Source organism: Genypterus blacodes, unplaced genomic scaffold, assembly GCF_046128005.1.
Source record: "Genypterus blacodes isolate CSIRO-AG114 ecotype Tasmania unplaced genomic scaffold, CSIRO-AGI_Gbla_v1 ptg000117l_1, whole genome shotgun sequence".
NCBI classification, from domain to species: Eukaryota; Metazoa; Chordata; class Actinopteri; order Ophidiiformes; family Ophidiidae; genus Genypterus; species Genypterus blacodes.
In genome coordinates, this window is record NW_027466920.1 from 216,889 (window position 1) to 235,911 (window position 19,023).

Here is a 19,023-nt window from a genome sequence, read left to right on the forward strand (position 1 = left end):
AGCCACGGAGGTGAGCGATGAGACGATCCCAAGTTATTTTAACCGCCGCTATCACGGGATCCTACGCCGGCAGAGATGTGTGTCCTCGGCCCCCTCGCACACTGACAGACGTCCATTCATTAGCTCAAACTAACGAGGCCCTTTCATGCGCCTGCGTCTGCACCCAGAGATCATGGGGGCGCGTGAGACGGACGCATTGTGTGCCGCTTCCCATCGGCTCATCCGCGGCTGCCGGAGCGCTGCTATTTTCAGCAGGGGTCTGGGCCAGTGAATGGGGGAGTGACGCACATGCCGACGTACGGCATGTGTGTGTGTCTGTGTACAAAATGCTCCGTAACACACAAGGGCCTTTCACAGGGACCGGATTGATACAATTAACATACCGAATGCTAACATGTTACGCCGTCACTCCTCCACACAGAGCGGCTAAGAGATTCTGTTCTCATGTTCCGCTCCACGCCGCCGTACATACTTCAGTGTGTGCGTCATCTTCTCTGACCAGTTTGCAAAGTAAAAGATAAGCTTCCTGTAATTATTCGCTGGCTCAGTCGAGTCCGTTTTATTGCTTTTCTCATCGGTATCAATGTGTCGCCCAGGGACTTAAGCCGCGCACGTTTACGGGATCTCACCCTCACAATAGAACGTCCGCAGCATGGCGACGCAGATGGTCGCTTTGGATTTGGCTCACAAATACATCTGCTAACTAAATCCCAGGTCCAACACCAGTAAGAGCACAATTAGGAATCCATGTGTTCGCGTCTGTGTGTGTGTATTTATATATGTATCTTACACTTTAGAGCAACTTCACTCGCGCTGAAGTCTGGCGAACGCTCGCCGTTAACGTCGTATTCTTCTTCTTTCGATAGCAAAGTCATTGCAGGCCAATGTGGGACCATGGAGGTCCAGGATGATCACGTGTGTAAACATCGACGACTGGCCTCTGCTGTCACCGTCCGTCTTTGTTAATGTGTGTGTGTGTGTTTGGCGTCATATCTAACAGACGTCGCGTACATACATGACAAACATGCGCAGCAGCTGGGAAACAGCTGGGAAAATGAAAAGCTTTGTGTCTTAAATGAAGACGCAACATCAAGCACACGGCGTGACAAACTAACAAAGCCTCCTCTGTTCCCGCCCAGACAACGGGCGGCCAAAGCTGCTCCGCTCTCGTCTTGAGTTTCACCTTTGCCCCACTCCGCCTCTCCTTCCTCTCCCCCAGGCGTGAGCGGCCTGTCCATGCCTTCGGCGGCGTCCATGGCCAAGCTGCAGCGGCAGCACCGACCCCTGGGGCGGACCCAGTCGGCCCCGCTGCCCCAGGGGAGCGCGGCCCAGGCCCACGCTCAGGCCCTGGCCCTGCAGCAGCTGGTGGTCCAGCAGCAGCACCAGCAGTTCCTGGAGAAGCACAAGCAGCAGTTCCAGCAGCAGCAGCTCCACCTCAACAAGGTGAGAGACGCCGCAGCGCTCTGACTCCAAGCTGCACTTAGTTAGGATTTATTGCAGCGCTGTTGATGGATTCCATTGGATTACTATGCAGATATAGGTAATAACAGGAGCAGGGAGTGTATAGAAGCTGTTTCCTCACTTTAGCCATGAAGGCAGCTGAAGGAAGGAGCCACAGATCTGAGATCACAGTCAAATAAACTGCTAATTATTTATGGCCACAAGCCACCGTGGGACTGCACACAAGCTGGAGTTGTTGCGTAGGTGGAAGCCAGTAACACAGCCAACGTGTTAGCTCTGTGTGTGTGTCTGTGTGTGTGTGTGTGTGTGTGTGTGTTACACATTTCCTTGGACACATTTTCTCTCTCTCTCTCTTGCTCTCTCTCTCTCTTCCTCTCTCTGTCTCTCTCTCTTCCTCTCTCTCTCTCTCTCTCCCTCTCTCCCTCCCTCCCTCTCTCTCTCTCTCTCTCTCTCTCTCTCTCTCTCTCTCTCTCTCTCTCTCTCTCTTTAGTATTTTTGTTTTTGTGTAGGAGGAGGCAGGTGCGGGTTAACATGCCTGTGTGTGTGTGTATGTGTGTATTTGTGTGTGTTGCCTTTGCACGTTTGCGTCCACGACTGTGTGACTGAGGCCGAGACAGTTGCCACAGGCTGCAAGGTTACTCAGCGCTGCCATGGCAACAGAGCGGAAGCCTCTGCCTTACATGGTCAGGGAGCAGCAGCCGCTGCTGTGCTGTGGCTTTACATATTCTAACAGTGTACTCGCTGGAGGAGAGGTGGGTGGATGAAACAAGGGATTTCCTCTCCTCCTCTGCCTCCTCCGCTCTCCTCTTTCGCTCCCTCCATATGCTCCAGAGCTCTCGGGACGCAGCGTTTTACACAAACAGCTCTCTTCTGGCACGCCAACGAATCTTTCCAGAGGAATCAACGAGTCCAAATGCAAAACTGCAGAGGAGACGCTGCTTTGTTTCTTTACAGTTCAGTCAAAGTAACAGAGCCTGTGTGATAGATTGGGACCAAAGTCACGGGAAATAAAAGTTTGAATCTGACACAGATGGGAATTTTGGGAAAAAGTGGAGCGGGAGGGCAGCAGGGTGGAGGGAGGAGGGGGAGGAGGAGGAGGAGGTGAGAAAGAGGAGGAACAGCAGCTTGTTTGGAGGGAAAGAAAGAAAAGAACAGAAGGGGGGGGGGGGTGAAAGAGAGTGCTGACGTTAATGCTGTCCCCTGGCACTGCGCCAAGGGACCCAGAGGCCTACAGCACTGGGAAACAAACACACACACACACACACACACACACACACACACCCATCATCATCAGCCTACTCTTGAGACACACTTTTCTCTTTCTCACACACTCTGTTTTTGTCTTATTCTTTTGCACACACACACACACACACACACTCTCTCACACACACACACACACACACATACAATGGATGAGAGCAGTCTGCAGCCTTGGACGGCGCTCTGAATGGCCTGGGCAAGGGGAGTGAATGAATGGAGCTCTGAATCACCGCTCAGTAACAGTAGGGCCCCCAGAACGAGCCACACAACAGGGAGGGAGGAATGTGTGTGTGTGTCTGTGTGTGTGTGTGTGTGTGTGTGTCTATTCCATGAGACGGAGTACGAGCGCCGAAGCGGGCCGCTCACATTCAATTAGAACAGAGCGGTTTGAAATGAGTAAGACACCAATCTGACTGACTAATCCAAATAAGCTTGTTAAAAGAAGAATACGCCAGAGAAAGGAGACGCTCGCCAGGAATTTGATTCGCAGGCGAACGTGCTCGTGCAGCTGAATCACACATCTGAGGGGATTTGTCACATCCTGCTGTTTAATAAATCTGAAATCACAAGCGTCCTCTCTCCCTCCCTCCCTCCCTCCCTCCCTCCCTCCCTCTCTCCGCTTCCTAGATGATATCCAAGCCAAGCGAGCCGTCCGTGGGCCGCCAGCACCAGAGCCACCCTGAGGAGACGGAGGAAGAGCTGAGGGAGCACCAGGACGGCGCCTCCCTGCTGCCGGGCATCACCATCAAGCAGGAGCCCCCAGACCCCCAGGAGCTCCAGGAGGAGGCGCTGCACCGGGAGCGGGAGAGGCAGGCGGAGCAGGAGCTGCTCTTTAGACAGGTAGAGGAGGTGTCGGGGAGGAGGAGGAAACTCTCAAGACGCAGAAGAAGAATGTCACTCCCGCTGTGAAACTGCGTCAGGCCCTAACATTTGCTTTGGTCGCCCTCCTCTGGCCATGAACTGTACCTGCAACATAAATCACCTGCCATTGCTCCCCCTCCTTTAAATCCACCCTTGCATTTACATTAAGTGTGTGTGTGTGTATCTGTGTGCGTACAAGCAGCAGGCCCTGCTGTTGGAGCAGCAGCGCATCCACCAGCTGAGGAACTACCAGGCCTCCATGGAAGCCGCCGGCCTGTCCATCTCCTTCCCAGGGCACCGCCCCCTCTCCAGGGCCCAGTCGTCCCCGGCCTCCGCCTCCTCCTTCCCAATCAGCGTCCCGGCCCCCGAACCGCCCTCCAAGCCTCGCTTCACCACAGGTCAGCGTCCCTCGCCCTCTTTGTTTCTTAGGCCGGGGAATTGAATTTTCCTCACGACGGATTGGAATTCCCATCCAAAAGAAGTTTAAATATGGCCATCTACTGGGTAAATACATTTGTGTGTGTGTGTTGGTTCCCTCAGGCCTGGTGTACGACTCCCTCATGCAGAAGCACCAGTGTATGTGCGGGAACACCAACAGCCACCCGGAGCACGCAGGCCGGATCCAGAGCATCTGGTCCCGGCTGCAGGAGACCGGGCTCAGGGCGCAGTGTGAGGTGAGACAAAACTCACCGCTCCAACTGCTGGGGACAAAAATCAGCACAACGCTAAACAGCACCTGAAGGTTACATGTTGCATGTGTGTGTGTGTGTGTGTGTGTGTGTGTGTGTGTGTGTGTGTGTGTAGTGTATCCGTGGGAGGAAGGCAACTCTGGAAGAGCTGCAGACGGTTCACTCTGAAGCCCACGTGCTGCTGTACGGGACCAACCCTCTCCGACAGAAACTTGATTGTAAGCTCACACACACACACACTCACACACACACATTCGCACAGTATTAACTAATTTTCCTCATTGTCCATTTTGTCTTTGTCAGGTTCCGTCACGCCCATGTTTGTACGATTACCGTGTGGCGGAGTCGGGGTAAGTGCTACCTACTGACGGAGTTTTGAATGAGAGAATCAAAATCAAATCTAAGAGTGTGTGTGCGTGTGTGTCTCTAGGTGGACAGTGACACTATTTGGAACGAGGTCCACTCCTCCAGTGCGGCCCGTCTGGCTGTGGGCTCTGTGGTGGAGCTCGTCTTCAAAGTGGCAACCGGAGAGCTGAAGGTAACGATCACACCGCTCTTCTTATTCTTCTTCTTCTTCTTCTTCTTCTGTCTCTCCCACATGCCAAGCAAGTTTAAGTATGTGATCATTTGCAGCCTCTCATTCAAAGTCTGCATTCCTACGCGTCACAGTTCCTCTTCTTTGTGTTGCGTTCTGTCTTCATGATGTCGCTCTTAGTGGCTAACAGTCCGGTGTCTTCCTTTCCAGAATGGCTTCGCTGTGGTCCGCCCCCCCGGACACCACGCTGAGGAAAGCACGCCCATGTAAGGCCACAGCCCGCCGCCACACTCCTTCGTAACGCCCCGAACGCATGCATATACAAATACCAGTGTTGGAACGGGACCGCACGGAAAAGAAATGACATAATGACATAAGCCGCCCAGTTTATTTGCACATAAAAGTAGCGAGCGTCGTTACTCTGCCAGATGTTTGAAGGAGCACTTCTTTCATTTTTCACGTCCTCCCCTCGCATGTTTAAACGCGCCATAAAAAACGTGAGAATGCGGCAGTTAAGCGCCGGGTTCTAACCGTAACCATCAGGCTCTCCCTCTGTCTGACGCTGCTTTCAGGGGATTCTGCTATTTCAACTCTGTCGCCATCGCCGCCAAACTGCTGCAGCAGAGACTCAACGTCAACAAGATCCTCATCGTGGACTGGGTCAGTCTCCGGGGAAACCAGATGTCTGTCATGAGACGCAGTAGGGAATGGAGTGTGTGTGTGTGTGTGTGTGTGTGTGTGTGCTTGCGCGTGTGTGCGTGTGTGTGGTTAATTTGCATGAAATGGTCCATTTGTTTTTCCCCATTTGGATTTAGATGATTCTTTACGAGTGTTTAAAATGTTGGAACGATGTTGGATTTTATTTGAAGTTGCACAAATTTGTGATTGTGTGTGTGTGCGTGTCTGTACTTCAGGATGTTCACCACGGCAACGGCACCCAGCAGGCCTTCTACGATGACCCCAACGTCCTTTACCTCTCCATCCATCGCTACGACGACGGCAACTTCTTCCCAGGGAGCGGAGCGCCGGACGAGGTGTGTGTGTGTGTGTGCGTGCGTGTGTGTGTGTGTGTGTGTGTGTGTGTGTGTGTGTGTGTGTGCGTGCGGCTGTAACCCTAAAAACAGGCTGGAACAAAACATTCCCAGTGCATTGTGGGAGACATTTAGAACAGCTTTGGATTTTAATAGGTAATTAAGTTTGTGTTTCTTCTGCTAAGTAAGTGATTTTAAAGAAGAATAACACTGAAAGCGTTAATTGTTTGCCATTTGTTTCACTGTTTTCCCACTTAAATGCTGAAGCTAAGTGTTAATTTGAGTTCATTGCTCGCTTGCATCAGATCCTGCTGTTGTTTAACTACAAATTAATGCAGGCACCAACCAAAACAAACCTTGCCACGCTTTGCTCCAGGCCAACAGAACAGCCAGCGGAGTTAATGGAGGCGTTTGGGTTTTTTTTTTCTTTTTGTCGCGCATGTAAATGGGAAAACGACAATCTGTGCTGTTTAATGGGTTTAGTCTCCGCTGAACGCACATGTGGCTCCCTCTGCAGGTGGGTAGCGGGCCCGGCGTGGGATTTAACGTCAACGTGGCGTTCACCGGAGGCCTGGACCCGCCCATGGGAGACGTAGAGTACCTGGCTGCCTTCAGGTACCACAGACACCAGATGAGCAATACTGTATGTAAACGTATCGGCAGGCTTCTTGGGTGGGATTGATGGCCCTGAATGACTCATGCTGCGTTCGAGTGGTGTGGGAAATATGACTCCCCAGAGCCCAAGAAGAGAGAGAAACAGAGAGAGAGAGAGAGGAAGTGTGGATGAGAGCATGATGTAATGAGTCAGGCTGAGGAGAGGGAGGGAGGGAGGGGAGAGAAGGAGAGAGAGGGGGGGAGAGAGAGAGGGAAGGGTGAAAGGATTGAATGGTTAAAGGGAGCGGATGAGAGGAAGATCAGAGCATACAGGGATCGATGAAGGGGAGGATGAGGAGGTTAATAAGTGGATGAAGCACATAGAGTTGAAACATAAATAGGAGTTGACACACTGACTCATGAACGTGTGTGTGAATGGTGTGTACCTCAGGTCGGTGGTGATGCCCATAGCCAATGAGTTTGCTCCAGACATCGTGCTGGTGTCCTCGGGCTTCGACGCGGTGGAAGGTCACCCGCCACCGCTGGGCGGCTACACGCTCACGTCCAAGTGTGCGTACCACATTTACACACTCAATGCTTTTCCGATCGCACACAAGACTTCAACCAGCCGTGACGCGCCTCCTCTCTCTCTCTCTCTCTCTCGCTCTCCCCCCTCTCTCTTCTTTTCCTCTGTCCAGGTTTCGGCTATCTGACCAGGCAGCTGATGACCGTGGCCGGAGGGAGGGTGGTCCTGGCTCTGGAGGGGGGCCACGACCTCACCGCCATTTGCGACGCCTCCGAGGCCTGCGTGGCCGCCCTGCTCGGCCAGGAGGTGAGCGGAGAACCAGATTTGACATGTTCGCCGCTAAGTGAAGGCTTTGTTTCACCGAGTCAGACCCCCGAAAGCTCAAAGACGCAATTTAATGCCACATATTTAATTATTTTACGTGCTTTAATCATACAAGATTAATATTAGAACTGTGTCTTTGATTTCAATCTTGTGACTCAAACAGAAACGTAGCACTGTTTGATTTTAATTTTCTAGCTGTCATGAAAGAAGATAGATAATAGAGGGAAGGATTAGATTCATTTTAGCACAGAATTAATGTTTTGTTCTGGCAAATCAGAAGATTCCTCAAATAACTGTGTATTCTTGAATTTATGCAGTTAATGTTGAGGGAGAATTATGAATTTCTGTCTCATGTTAGTGCTTTTAATGAAAAACAGAGATTAATTTGCTCTTTCTAAGTTTGTTTAGCAGATTTGGCTTTTTATCTGATCTCCAGCTGACATCTTGTGGAGAGTATTGGAACTGCATGCTGTTACTCTTATCTCTGGAGTTTGTGATTTACTGTGTGTGTGTGTGTGTGTCCTTCAAAGCTGGACGCTCTGCCCAAGGCCGTCCTGGAGCAGAGGCCCAATCCCAATGCTGTCCACTCTTTGGAGCGAGTGCTGGAGACTCACAGTGAGTTCAACAGAAGAACTGTTTAGCAGACGTGCTTCATCTCGTTCTGCATTGGAGAAGAATGCTAAACATGAAGAAAAATATGATTTAAAAACCAAAAATAACACAATTTACATGAGTGCGATTGATTCATCTGCGTAGAAACGAATCCCCAAAGAGGCTTAAAGCTGCAAATCTGTCTGTTCTGCGTCTTAATGTAGATAAATGTTGCTCCTCTTTTTGCATCAGTGAGTCTCGGAGGAGTTCCTTACTTTTCAGATGGGAGTAGATTCCCAAACAAACTTTCTCTATCTTGGGATTTTGCCTCAGATCACAGCCATCCCTCTTGTTGCTCCACTTCTTTCCCCCTCCTTCATCCATCTCCTCTCCTCTTCCCCCCCCCCCCCCCCCCCCCCCCCCCCCCCCCCAGGTAAGTACTGGCGCTCGGTGCACCGCTACTCCCCACGTCTGGGTCTGTCCCTGCTGGAGGCCAAGCGAGGAGACTCCGAGGAGGCCGAGGCGGTCAGCGCCATGGCCTCGCTCTCCGTGGCCAACACCAACGCCAACACCATGGATCACAGGTACGGTCAGGTACAGGTGGGACCGATGGGAAAGCCGAGGCATTTCAAGTCGTGTTTGTCCTCCCCGGCTTGTTGCTAGTACCGTCAAATTGTGCTAAAGTTCAATCAGAGATGAATATTTGGAGATACAAAGTGGAGTCCTAAGTCCAGAAAGGTCAGGAGGTTATCTGCTTGTGAAGTGCGGCGGGACATTGTTTACATCTGCTCACGCATCCTGTCTCCCCCTGCAGGCCAGAGGAGGAACCCATGGAAGAAGAGGAACCACTGTAACGGAGGGAGACATGAAGGTGTCGCACTGTAACCTTTGACCTCTCCGGAGAACGCCTCTTTGAGCTGCGAGGAGCCTCGACCGACCCCCTCATTTAGTCCCCCCCCCACCCCCGAGCCTCTACTCACCAACGTCGCTCACCTTGATTGGCGGCGACCTCGGCCATCGAGGGAAGAGTGGGGGGGGAGGGCGGGCTCGGCCTCAGAGTAGGGAGCCAATCAGGAGACAGAGGACTGAATTGGGACACACACACACATATACACTCGCTCAGAGACACCCTTTTACTGTCGGCCTTCATACACCAACCCCTCCCCCCCCCGTCCCCCTCACATTAGCCCATGGCGGCTACGACGGCGAGCGCGTCCGGAGGCAGAGGGGGGGCGAGGACGCGTCTTGCCTACTGAAAGGTGTGTGTGTGACACACTCCTGTGCTGAAACAACACGGTGCTTTACACAGCTGCCCTCTGACCTCATACAGGCACCAGGGACGGCACACACACACACACACACACACACACACACACACACACGCTCCCGGCCTGTCGGGGAGTTTCTCTCCTCTTTTCTCGACTATTTCTCCCTTACGAAGCGAGGGCGCCGCGGCAACTGAGATAGTAATACTTTAGACGATTGGTTCACTGTGGACTTTGGGCCGGAGCTCGAGTCGGCTCTTGCAAAGCTTTGTGGCGGCGTGGATGGACGGGGAGGAGTGCCTTGGCAAGGGTCCGCTGGATTTCAGGATTGTTCAGGAAGAGATTGCCTTAAGTTAAACAATTGTTCTCGCTGTGGAGGGGAAGGAGACGGATAGTTTCCCGAAGAACGCAAAACAATCTTTGAGCATGTTTACTTGGAATGTGACGCCGACAACGTTTATGTCGCTCACAGCCTCTCTTGAAGAGTTACTTTACTTTTGGATGGATCTATTTTTCTGTAAAAAAAAAAAAAAGATACGAATAAAACGCTTGGTTAAGGTAGTTGCCAGCTTCGAGTTGAAATGTGGAGAATTTTAGATTGAACGTAAAAAAAAGAAAAGACAAACGCCTTTAATGTAGCTTCCCTTTAATCCGAGTCAGCGCTTTGTAAACAGCATGAGATGGAGCGGAGAGAGCCGGGGCGTTCCTTTAAACCCGCCAGATTCCGAACGTTTCCCACAAAAAGAGACGGCCGAGCGGGAAAAACGCCAAAGCATGACTTTGCATTTTACAGTACTGACAGCGCGAGAGGCTCCGCGCTCGGACGGTACGCGTGACTCTACGCGGAGCGAACGGAGCGGAGCGAGCGGTTTCTTGACCTCCCAGGCTTTGCTAGTTGGCAACTACCTTGGTTACTGGTGTGGGCGGGACTTAAGTCGTGTACATTGAATTGAATATATTTTGAGAGGCAATAATCCTGTATTGCCTGTTTGTAACTACATGTATGATTTCCACATCAAGTTGTCGTTTTACAATATCAAATGTGTTTGGTCTACTTTTTTTTTGTTTTTAATGTATAAGATTATTTTTCTAACTTTTTCATTCATAGATTTTCATTTTTCTGTGTTTTTATCCGTTTTTTGGATAGTTAGAGGGCTGCCATTCACATACTCAGTACTCTTGTTACTTCTTTCTTTCTTTCTTGTATTTATCGAGGAAAAACAAGGAGCGACGCTTTCTTTCCGCGCCTCTCGGCCTTTCTGCATTTTCATCAGTCGTGTATTTATAACATGTACTGTTTATAGGAGATTTGTATATGGATCAAAGTTTATAAATGTACTCTGTAAGTAATGACAGCTATGATATTGTGAACGGCGAACAGTATCGTGTACGATATTACTCCACCAACTTTTTAAAAAAAGGCAGCGTATTTAAAACTCGTCGCGTATTTTGACTGCACTGTTTCGAGTCGCCACCGAGCGAAAATGTGCTTACGCAGCAACCCGAAACCTCCAAACCACGTTTCATCGCACTGCTGCCTAATCGGTCCGCGTTCCCCGTTCCCGCCCCCCCCCTCCGTCACGACACCCGCACGCCTTTCGACTGTGACGTCATCACACCCGAGAAGAGGTTTGGAGGCCATTTTATGTAGCTAGGAAGAGACGCGTGTCGCAGCGAGGAGATACTGTATTTGGATGGAAAAACGTCGACCAGCTTCTTAAAGTGAAACATTTCTGAGCATGTATTGCACTATCATCAGTGTCTCCTCCTTCCCAGGATTCAATTTACGTTGATATGACGCGATTAAATGAAAAAGCGACCCCCTCCCTCATTCGTCGACTTGCTTTGTTTAGCACGCGATTAACCTCGACCATCCAGTTTTAAGTTGATCTGATTTTATTCACATGTCAAATTCAGGATTTCAGTTGATATTTTTCCATTTCTTAAAAAAAACCATTCCATGTGTTACTATTTTTAATTTGGCTTTAACATTCAGGTTTTTTTTTGTTTGTTTCGTTTAGTTTCACTGGGACTTTGAGGTTTGTTTGTAGAAACGTTAAACCTGCTCTTTGTTTTCGCTGTCTGCTCGCGCCAACTTTAACTCTTTGCATGGTTTGTGAGTCAGCATGCCTGCTTGTCTATGTAACAAAATGTATTTGCACAATAGAAGAAGAACACTGGAGGACTTCAAGAAAAAAAAAACCCTCCCACGGCAACTCAGAGCACCAGGCGGGACCGTTTCTTCCTCTCTGGTGTGCAAGACTTTGTCCAAATGACTCCACTGAGAAACATTTGATATTGTTCTTATTAAACATCGTTTCCGATAAGTGATTTTAACACGACTCAGCACTTAGAAGATGTACGGACTGTGTTTGCTCTGCCAAACCTCTGCTATACTCTCGACTCTCCCAAAGAATGTTCCTCTCTCAAAGATTTCCACGGGCACTATTACAGTAGAGAAATGTTGGATATTGGTTGAGAAAAAAGGTTTTTGGGGGAAAAAAAGGGCATGGTGGTTTGATTGTCACACCCGCCTCGGCCAGTTCTATATATAACCACTGTGGCTCAAGAGCAATTCTTGGTTTACATGTAAATGGAAAAAAAGTTATTTTTTGTTTGTTGTTTGTCTCTATTGATGAAAAATGTTATCTTTCTTTGGGACCTACGCTTTGGACATTTCATCTCTGACATCATCTATAAAATATATTTCTGAAAAATATGAACTGCTTCTGATCGTGTTGTTATTATGACCATTATTATCATAGATGGACATATTCTTTACAATTAAGGAGAAAATCTGTTTTGTGTAGAAAATCGTGTGTAAAAAAACACTTAATAATTTCAGGCATGTGTTGAGACTGAAACAGAAGTTAAATCTCTCAATTGAATGGCTCAATTGATCTACATTTCATGTGGCTGCTTTATGTTTGCTAATCATTCACGTAAGAGCAGAATTATAAGGAACAGAATCGGTACTTTCCCTCGGGATAATAAACTTTTATCTTCTCTTATCTTAGAATAATGTTCGATGTCAGCCGTATTTCAGGGTACACATGCAGATTGCACATCTGACCTGAGTACAGGGTTGGTTAAGGTCAAACCAGGGGTACTCTGATAATCCAGATCAATAATCAAATTTGTTCATCAATTATCTTGTGAGGGTATTTTAAATTGACCAGCACATCTCAGCTTTATTGCTTCATATAGATAAAATGCAAACTGCTTTACTTCAGCTTCAAAGAGAATTACGACTGAAGTCCATGGAAATTCTGTTGTGGCAAATTATTCATCAATAAAATGGGTTTAAGTAGTTATAAACTATTTTTACATATTCGTAATCTATTTCTTATAATTACAAATCTATTATTTCTTTATGATAAGATTTGATTCGTTATATAATTATTTTCTTTTAGTTCTGTTTTTGTCGTAAACCTCCGCCCCTGAACACCGATTGTCCAATCAGAGCTCAGCAATCACAACCAGGCACGTGCAGATGAAAAAACTGCATTTTAAAAAACAGATGAGGAATATTCTGGAAAATAGATGACAGGAGTCGAGGCTGGGATGATTTCAGATGAATGAGCTGCTCGGCACATGAGGAGGACGTGCTGGGGGACAGACGAGGGACATGAGGTCTCTCAGCTGACTGCACAATCGAATTAGACAAGCAAATAAGACTAAGGGCTGCTGGATTGAGTCAAAGTCTGAACAGCTTCAGGTGACCAGCAGGGAAACGTGAATCCCAACGTGCAGTACGTGATTAGCGTCAGGATGCACTGAAACGCTCCCAAACTCAGAGGGGAAGTTAAACGTGTTGAATTATTCTGTCACAGTGACGATGATGATGAAGGAAATCACCAAACAGGATTTCACACAGCATATAAAAAGGACTTCAATGAGTAATTCCCATATTTCCAATGTCATCCCCAAATATCCAGGCTATTCCCAACTTTTCGACATTATTCCTGTCTTTTCAGAATTGTTCACCCACGTGACTATTTTCCAGGAATTGTTCATTGTTTTCAACAATGATCCTGATTTTAATTTTGTTCCCTCATCTGAACTTAGTCCCACTTTGCAAGTTTAGCATGATCAAAACTCATCATTGTGACAAACACTCGATTTTCACACACGGCTTCTATATTTGGAGGGCATTTCCAAACTTTCAGCGGAATTCCAGACTTTTGATGCTCCGCATTTGTGCCCACCTTTTGGAGCATTAAACACAACCAACGTTCCTATTGTTAGCGTGTGTTTTAAAGTAGTGTGTTTGTTTGTGCGCGCGCGCGCGCGCGTGTGTGTGTGTGTGTGACGGTGAGGGGAGGGCGCTGAGCTTCTCCCTCCCTCTCCCCCTTCCCTCCCTCGCTCTCTCTCTCTGCTCCGCCGCTCCACTGCCATGCCCAGTCTGTAGCTCTTAGCACCGCCACTCTCCCCACTTCCACGGCCCTTTCCGTGGGGAATCGAACCCTCGTCCGACCTCCGGCACCGATCCATCTCTTCATCCAGCAGAGCTCAGCGTTGCGTCGGGAAATGCCTAACATCGTGCTTTTCAGCGGGAGCTCCCACCACGATCTGTCGCAGAAAGTGGCCGATCGACTCGGACTCGAACTCGGGAAAGTCATAACGAAGAAATTCAGTAACCAAGAGACATGGTGAGTGTTCGCTCCCCTGCGTGGACGCGATAGTTGGCCTGGATCGTGGGGATTCTCCGCTCTGTGTGTCCCATGTGGACCTGTTAGCTCCGAGCTAACAATAGTTGACTCTGTACACGTGACTTAGCCACATGTAAACATAGCAGGCTAGCTTAGCCTCTGGCTACACGTTAGCTCGTGGATGTTTGACTCTAGTCGGAACACATTCAAGTTTGTTTATTTCACATTTATATATGACAGGCACGGCTGGTGTCAATAACTAACTAGACTGACTGTAGCGGAGGAGTCGTGGAGGTGCGATTAACGCTCGGTAGCTTTGCCGTGACTGACGCTACATTTGGGGCATATGTAGCAAAATGTCTCCCCTCTTCGTCACGTTAGCATCACAATACGCTGCTAACTCCCCCCTCCTATATGTCCACGGGGGCTCTATTTCGTTAAGCGGCTGGTTTGAAACGTGTGTATAACTTGAGGCGAGCTGGTGGGGGAGTGTGTTTCTGACGTGTTTCAGTTGGCACACACACGTACGCACGCGCAGTTCGAATGGCGCTACTGTAGCTAGCTGGAGCTCTTATCTGTGCGTCATATCGGTAATCGATAGCTGCCTGATCAGCGTCTGTGGCGGCGCGAGGCGGAGGTTGTCGCGTCTGAACCCTTGACGTGGCGTTTGGTCGTGTCCGAGTATGGACGCAGACCGGCTCACTCACCTGGAGTGCGTGTGTGAGCTGGTTCTTCATCCGGGTTCGTTTCTAAAGCAGACACACGGATCATTACAACACTCAGTGCTTGAACACGAGCAGGCAAGACGTCAGGACTTGTGTGTTGTTGCTTATGTAACAAGCTGCTAAAGACCACATAGTTGTTATCTGAGGCCTTTGACCTGCTGACCCACATCAGTGATGACATGGACACACACACACTAAGTTACAAGATGTTCACTGTACTTCGTTTGTGTGTGTTTTGGCTTCACTCAGCAGCTCTGTAGGAACTATTACTGCAAAGATACAAGAAATGAATGCCACAATAAAAGCTTAACATCTCTTCTGGAGTGTGTTGTGATGGTAATGCTTGGGAAATCTGTTCCGGAACATTCTGTCTGCTACTTCACATTAAATATAACTGAAGTTTCAGTGATGTATCCAACTGAACATATGACCTCATTTCTGTCTGTGTGGTCCTAGATCTCATTCTTCTGTCACTCAACGTCACAGTTCTCAGGGTTATTCCCCAAATTATCCTGATTATTCTTCGGCTTTGTGGCCCTCTGACATCAGCCGTAACGCCCGCTAATGCGCTCAGAGCACCACAGCTGTAACACACACAGCTGTAACGCCCTCTGCATCCAAGCATCCAGTGTGCAATGTGTTGACCTCTTGACTCTCTGCTGGTGATCCAACCACCACACAACTCCTGGATTCTCTCTCTCTCGCCCTCTCTCTCTCTTGGGAATGCAGCTGTGTGTGTCGGACACAAAGTCCAAAACAAAGATTACGTTTTCATTCTCACAGCCTAATAGCCGCTTTTCTCACGTATCCGCCGCACACAGGCTCCGCTGCACTCAGGTTGACTGCAGAGGTCAAGGACCAGCCGGAGCTTCGGGAGCGGATTGTTTACTCCTGGGAAACGAAGCGGCGCGGAGGCTCGCGCTCAAATAAAGATTTTATCGCTGCTTTCTTGTTTGCCGTTGGCTCATAATCACGCTTGTTTTCTTGCAATAACTCTCTGCTGAAAGTGTCGGGGCCCTGCGTTCAAATTACAGTTATTACAGTAAAGTCATGAATGTGTGAACAGTGTGACCTTTGCCCTCTACCTCTTAAGTGCGTCCTGGGATGACGTGAGCGGTTGTCCTTGCTGTGGAATGTTTTCGCGCACACTCGCTGCCCCGTCAGAGCAGCAGCAGGTCGCCACCTCCGCCTGGCAGAGCAGATTTTTTTTTACGCCTGCCAAAACGTTTTTACAAGACTCTCCGGCGAGTGCAGGCGGCCGAGTCAGGCACCGTCTCATACAGGAGTGGAAGAAGGCGGAGCTTAATGATAAACGACGTCCTTACTGTTCCAAATGCTTTACTGTATGTACTGAAGGGCAAAGATCATAAACAGGAAGTTGTTTTTGGGTTTGTTTGGTGCCATTTAGGTCTAAAAAGCTCCTGACATTTCCCCTCTTCCTCCCCCGTGTTTGTGCAGTGTGGAGATCGGGGAGAGCGTCCGTGGCGAGGACGTCTACATCGTGCAGAGCGGCTGCGGCGAGATTAACGACAACCTGATGGAGCTGCTGATCATGATCAACGCCTGCAAGATCGCCTCCTCCTCCCGCGTCACCGCCGTCATCCCGTGCTTCCCCTACGCCCGGCAGGACAAGAAGGACAAGGTGGACACACTATACACACAGCACACACACGCACACACTTCACACCCCTGATGTTCCCAAAACCAGAGCTTCCGAGTTGAAGACGAGTGAATTCAGCAGCAGTGGCATCATAACACTGTTGTTTTGATCAAACAAAGTGCTTCACCGCAGAGCTCAGGGCCTCAAAAACATTGGAACTGTTCCCGTTTCACACAGAAGCCCTCGCACGGCTTCGTGGCGGGCCTGTTACAGCTATAGATTGCTTACGTAACGTTTTGCGCGGGAGCTGCTAGTACAGTTTTGCATATCAACAAATAAATAATAATAATATAATCGTTGTGTCAAAGACGAACGGAGCCGCTCGTCCGAGTACGAGTGTTTTCAAGGGAGTCGTCGCTCCGCTTAGTTGTCCTGTTTTGGCAACAAGTCCCTGAAGATGGGCGCAGGTTTCGTCCTGTGGGTCGGGCGATCCTGTCCGCCAAACGGGACGTGTAAAGAAGTAAAGGTGTCTGTCTCCAAACTCATCCTTTCACACCAACCAAACGGCACGATCAGCGTTTTCCGTCCTAATAATCTGGACTCATAGAGGCTCTATTCTTACACAGCTGAACCTCAACGTCCCACAAGTGTCTTTGTTTTTTAAAACACACACTCGACGTGAAACGCAGGAGGCCGTCCCTCCCGCCTACAGTGACAGTTTCCGCTCTGGTGTGGATCTCCTCACGCGACTCTCTGTTTTGCTGCTTGACCCAGAGTCGCGCTCCCATATCGGCCAAGCTGGTGGCGAACATGCTGTCTGTGGCCGGCGCCGACCACATCATCACCATGGACCTGCACGCCTCGCAAATCCAGGTCAGCACTCCAGGCTTTAGTGGAAATATGTAAACAAAGGGAATGGTGTGGAATCGATTGGAAAACATAACTTTGCCCCTGTGTCCGTAGGGCTTCTTCGACATCGCCGTCGACAACCTATACGCAGAGCCCGCCGTCCTCCAGTGGATCCGGGAAAACATTCCAGAGTGGAAAGACTGCATCATCGTGTCTCCGGATGCCGGCGGAGCTAAACGGTAAATTCCGAGCGTGGCAACAGGCAGCTCGCACTGCTTGAGGGTCGACTGCTCACCCGTCTGTGTCTCTCCTCTCTGCCCAGCGTGACGTCCATCGCCGACCGCCTGAACGTGGACTTCGCCCTCATCCACAAAGAGAGGAAGAAGGCCAACGAGGTGGACCGCATGGTGCTGGTGGGCGACGTCAAGGACCGCGTGGCCATCCTGGTGGACGACATGGCCGACACCTGCGGGACCATCTGCCACGCCGCCGAAAAGTGAGACGCCGTTTTAATCCTACCGTTTTCCACCTCGCCATTAAAAGAAATGTCACAATGGATGAAGAACACCCCCCTCTCTCCTTCTCTCCCTCTCTTCAGGCTGATCGACGCCGGAGCGGTGAAGGTCTACGCCATCCTCACGCACGGCATATTCTCCGGCCCGGCCATCTCCCGCATCAACAACGCCCCGTTCGAGGCGGTCGTGGTCACCAACACCATCCCGCAAGAAGAGAAGATGAAGGCTTGCCCGAAAATACAGGTGCGAATCGCCACTTCCTGTCTCACAATGACTGTATTTCCTCCCTTCGGCTTCTTTATCATTTGTGTCAGGCACATTTTGACTACAATCTGAAGATTTTGGTCATTTTTTTTGGCCTTTTCAGTTCAATTTCTGCCTATTTTCTTAATTATCCAGAAATGTATTTTACTTCAAGTACTTCAAAATGTTCTTAGTCAGACATTAGATGTATGTATCAACAGGTACACAGTATTCGATCAGTACAATGTGTTCTACCAGTAAAGCGACTGAGTCCAGAGTAATAAAGAAGGTAACAGTGACACCCAGTGGTTGAATTGTGAGCTACGCCTAATGCCAGACGTTTCCTCCAGGTCATCGACATCTCCATGATCCTGGCTGAGGCGATCAGGAGAACCCACAACGGCGAGTCAGTGTCCTACCTCTTCAGCCACGTGCCCTTGTAAAACAAAAAAGAAGAAAAGAATGAGAGCCCCGCCCCTTCTCCTGGCCCCGCCCCCTTTCCCCCTTGTCTGGCTCGCACTTTTGGCCACACTTTCCTCCAGGAAGCAGAGCGAAGCGTCACCTCTCTGATGACCAAGTTTGTATTTATGAACATCTCTTTATTTTTTCCTGTTTTCCTCTTTTTCTCTCGTTCTCAGTTTCACTTTCACCAAAGGGTCCGTTATGTAACATTGTGTCTTTGTTTGTGCCTCATCTTAACCTCTATCAATGAAGCATTCCATCATGTTAAGTGATTGAGATACAAGTTTTTGCTAATCATGAAATTTGAATTATCTATCTGCACCTTTGGCCCTTAAGAAATCCCTTTAATAGCTGCTAAAAGACTTAAGTGTTGGCATATCCTGGACATCAACCAGCTGATGCTACGGTGATATTGATTATTAAAGTTGGTGCACAGCGCTGTCGTCGGTCTAAATCCATATATTCGGTTTCAAAACACTTTCCTTCTATTTCTCTGCTTTTTGTATGTATGCATAGTAACACTTCCCCTCCCCATCCTCTCCTACAAGTTCCAAAAAGGTCACGAAAAAACTGAAATGAGCCCGAGTTTGGTTGGAGTGTTTAGATTATAGTTCTGATTTGATCTGAAGTCTGAGTGGAGCTGCCACAGCTGTCATGGGTCACCCAGTGGAGCTTTGCTTTGAGGAAGTTCCACTGTTCGCCTCTAGGTGGATTACAGGAAAAGCATGAATTGATTTTCCTTCTTCTTTTTTTTTTTTATAAATGTAACACGTTAAGCTGTTTCTTTGACAATAAAGCTTTGGCTTACAGAAACACTCAGGCCTGTCTTTGATTTGTTTG

The 19,023-nt window shown here is 49.1% G+C and overlaps 2 protein-coding genes across 2 annotated transcripts in view; both read left to right on the plus strand.

Annotated features, from left to right (window-relative positions):
- The window catches only part of LOC143009778 (histone deacetylase 4-like), a 43,460-nt gene extending 31,834 nt beyond the window's left edge, over positions 1-11,626 (plus strand). The window contains exons 12-27 of the mRNA XM_076161843.1: positions 1,220-1,443; positions 3,349-3,561; positions 3,782-3,980; positions 4,123-4,256; positions 4,387-4,489; positions 4,575-4,621; positions 4,702-4,809; positions 5,017-5,072; positions 5,379-5,466; positions 5,721-5,840; positions 6,355-6,452; positions 6,883-7,001; positions 7,130-7,263; positions 7,812-7,896; positions 8,306-8,456; positions 8,687-11,626. Of these exons, the coding sequence (XP_076017958.1) occupies positions 1,220-1,443; positions 3,349-3,561; positions 3,782-3,980; positions 4,123-4,256; positions 4,387-4,489; positions 4,575-4,621; positions 4,702-4,809; positions 5,017-5,072; positions 5,379-5,466; positions 5,721-5,840; positions 6,355-6,452; positions 6,883-7,001; positions 7,130-7,263; positions 7,812-7,896; positions 8,306-8,456; positions 8,687-8,726 (1,919 nt within the window). The 3' untranslated portion in view covers positions 8,727-11,626. The remainder of the gene's footprint in view (positions 1-1,219; positions 1,444-3,348; positions 3,562-3,781; positions 3,981-4,122; positions 4,257-4,386; positions 4,490-4,574; positions 4,622-4,701; positions 4,810-5,016; positions 5,073-5,378; positions 5,467-5,720; positions 5,841-6,354; positions 6,453-6,882; positions 7,002-7,129; positions 7,264-7,811; positions 7,897-8,305; positions 8,457-8,686) is intronic.
- A 1,860-nt stretch (positions 11,627-13,486) lies between these two features.
- LOC143009784 (ribose-phosphate pyrophosphokinase 2) lies at positions 13,487-18,998 on the plus strand. Its single transcript, XM_076161855.1, has 7 exons — positions 13,487-13,789; positions 15,973-16,156; positions 16,889-16,987; positions 17,078-17,202; positions 17,286-17,459; positions 17,562-17,721; positions 18,072-18,998. The coding sequence occupies exons 1-7, from the start codon at positions 13,668-13,670 to the stop codon at positions 18,162-18,164; spliced, it is 957 nt and encodes a 318-aa protein (XP_076017970.1). The 5' UTR covers positions 13,487-13,667; the 3' UTR covers positions 18,165-18,998.
- The last annotated feature ends 25 nt before the right edge of the window (positions 18,999-19,023 follow it).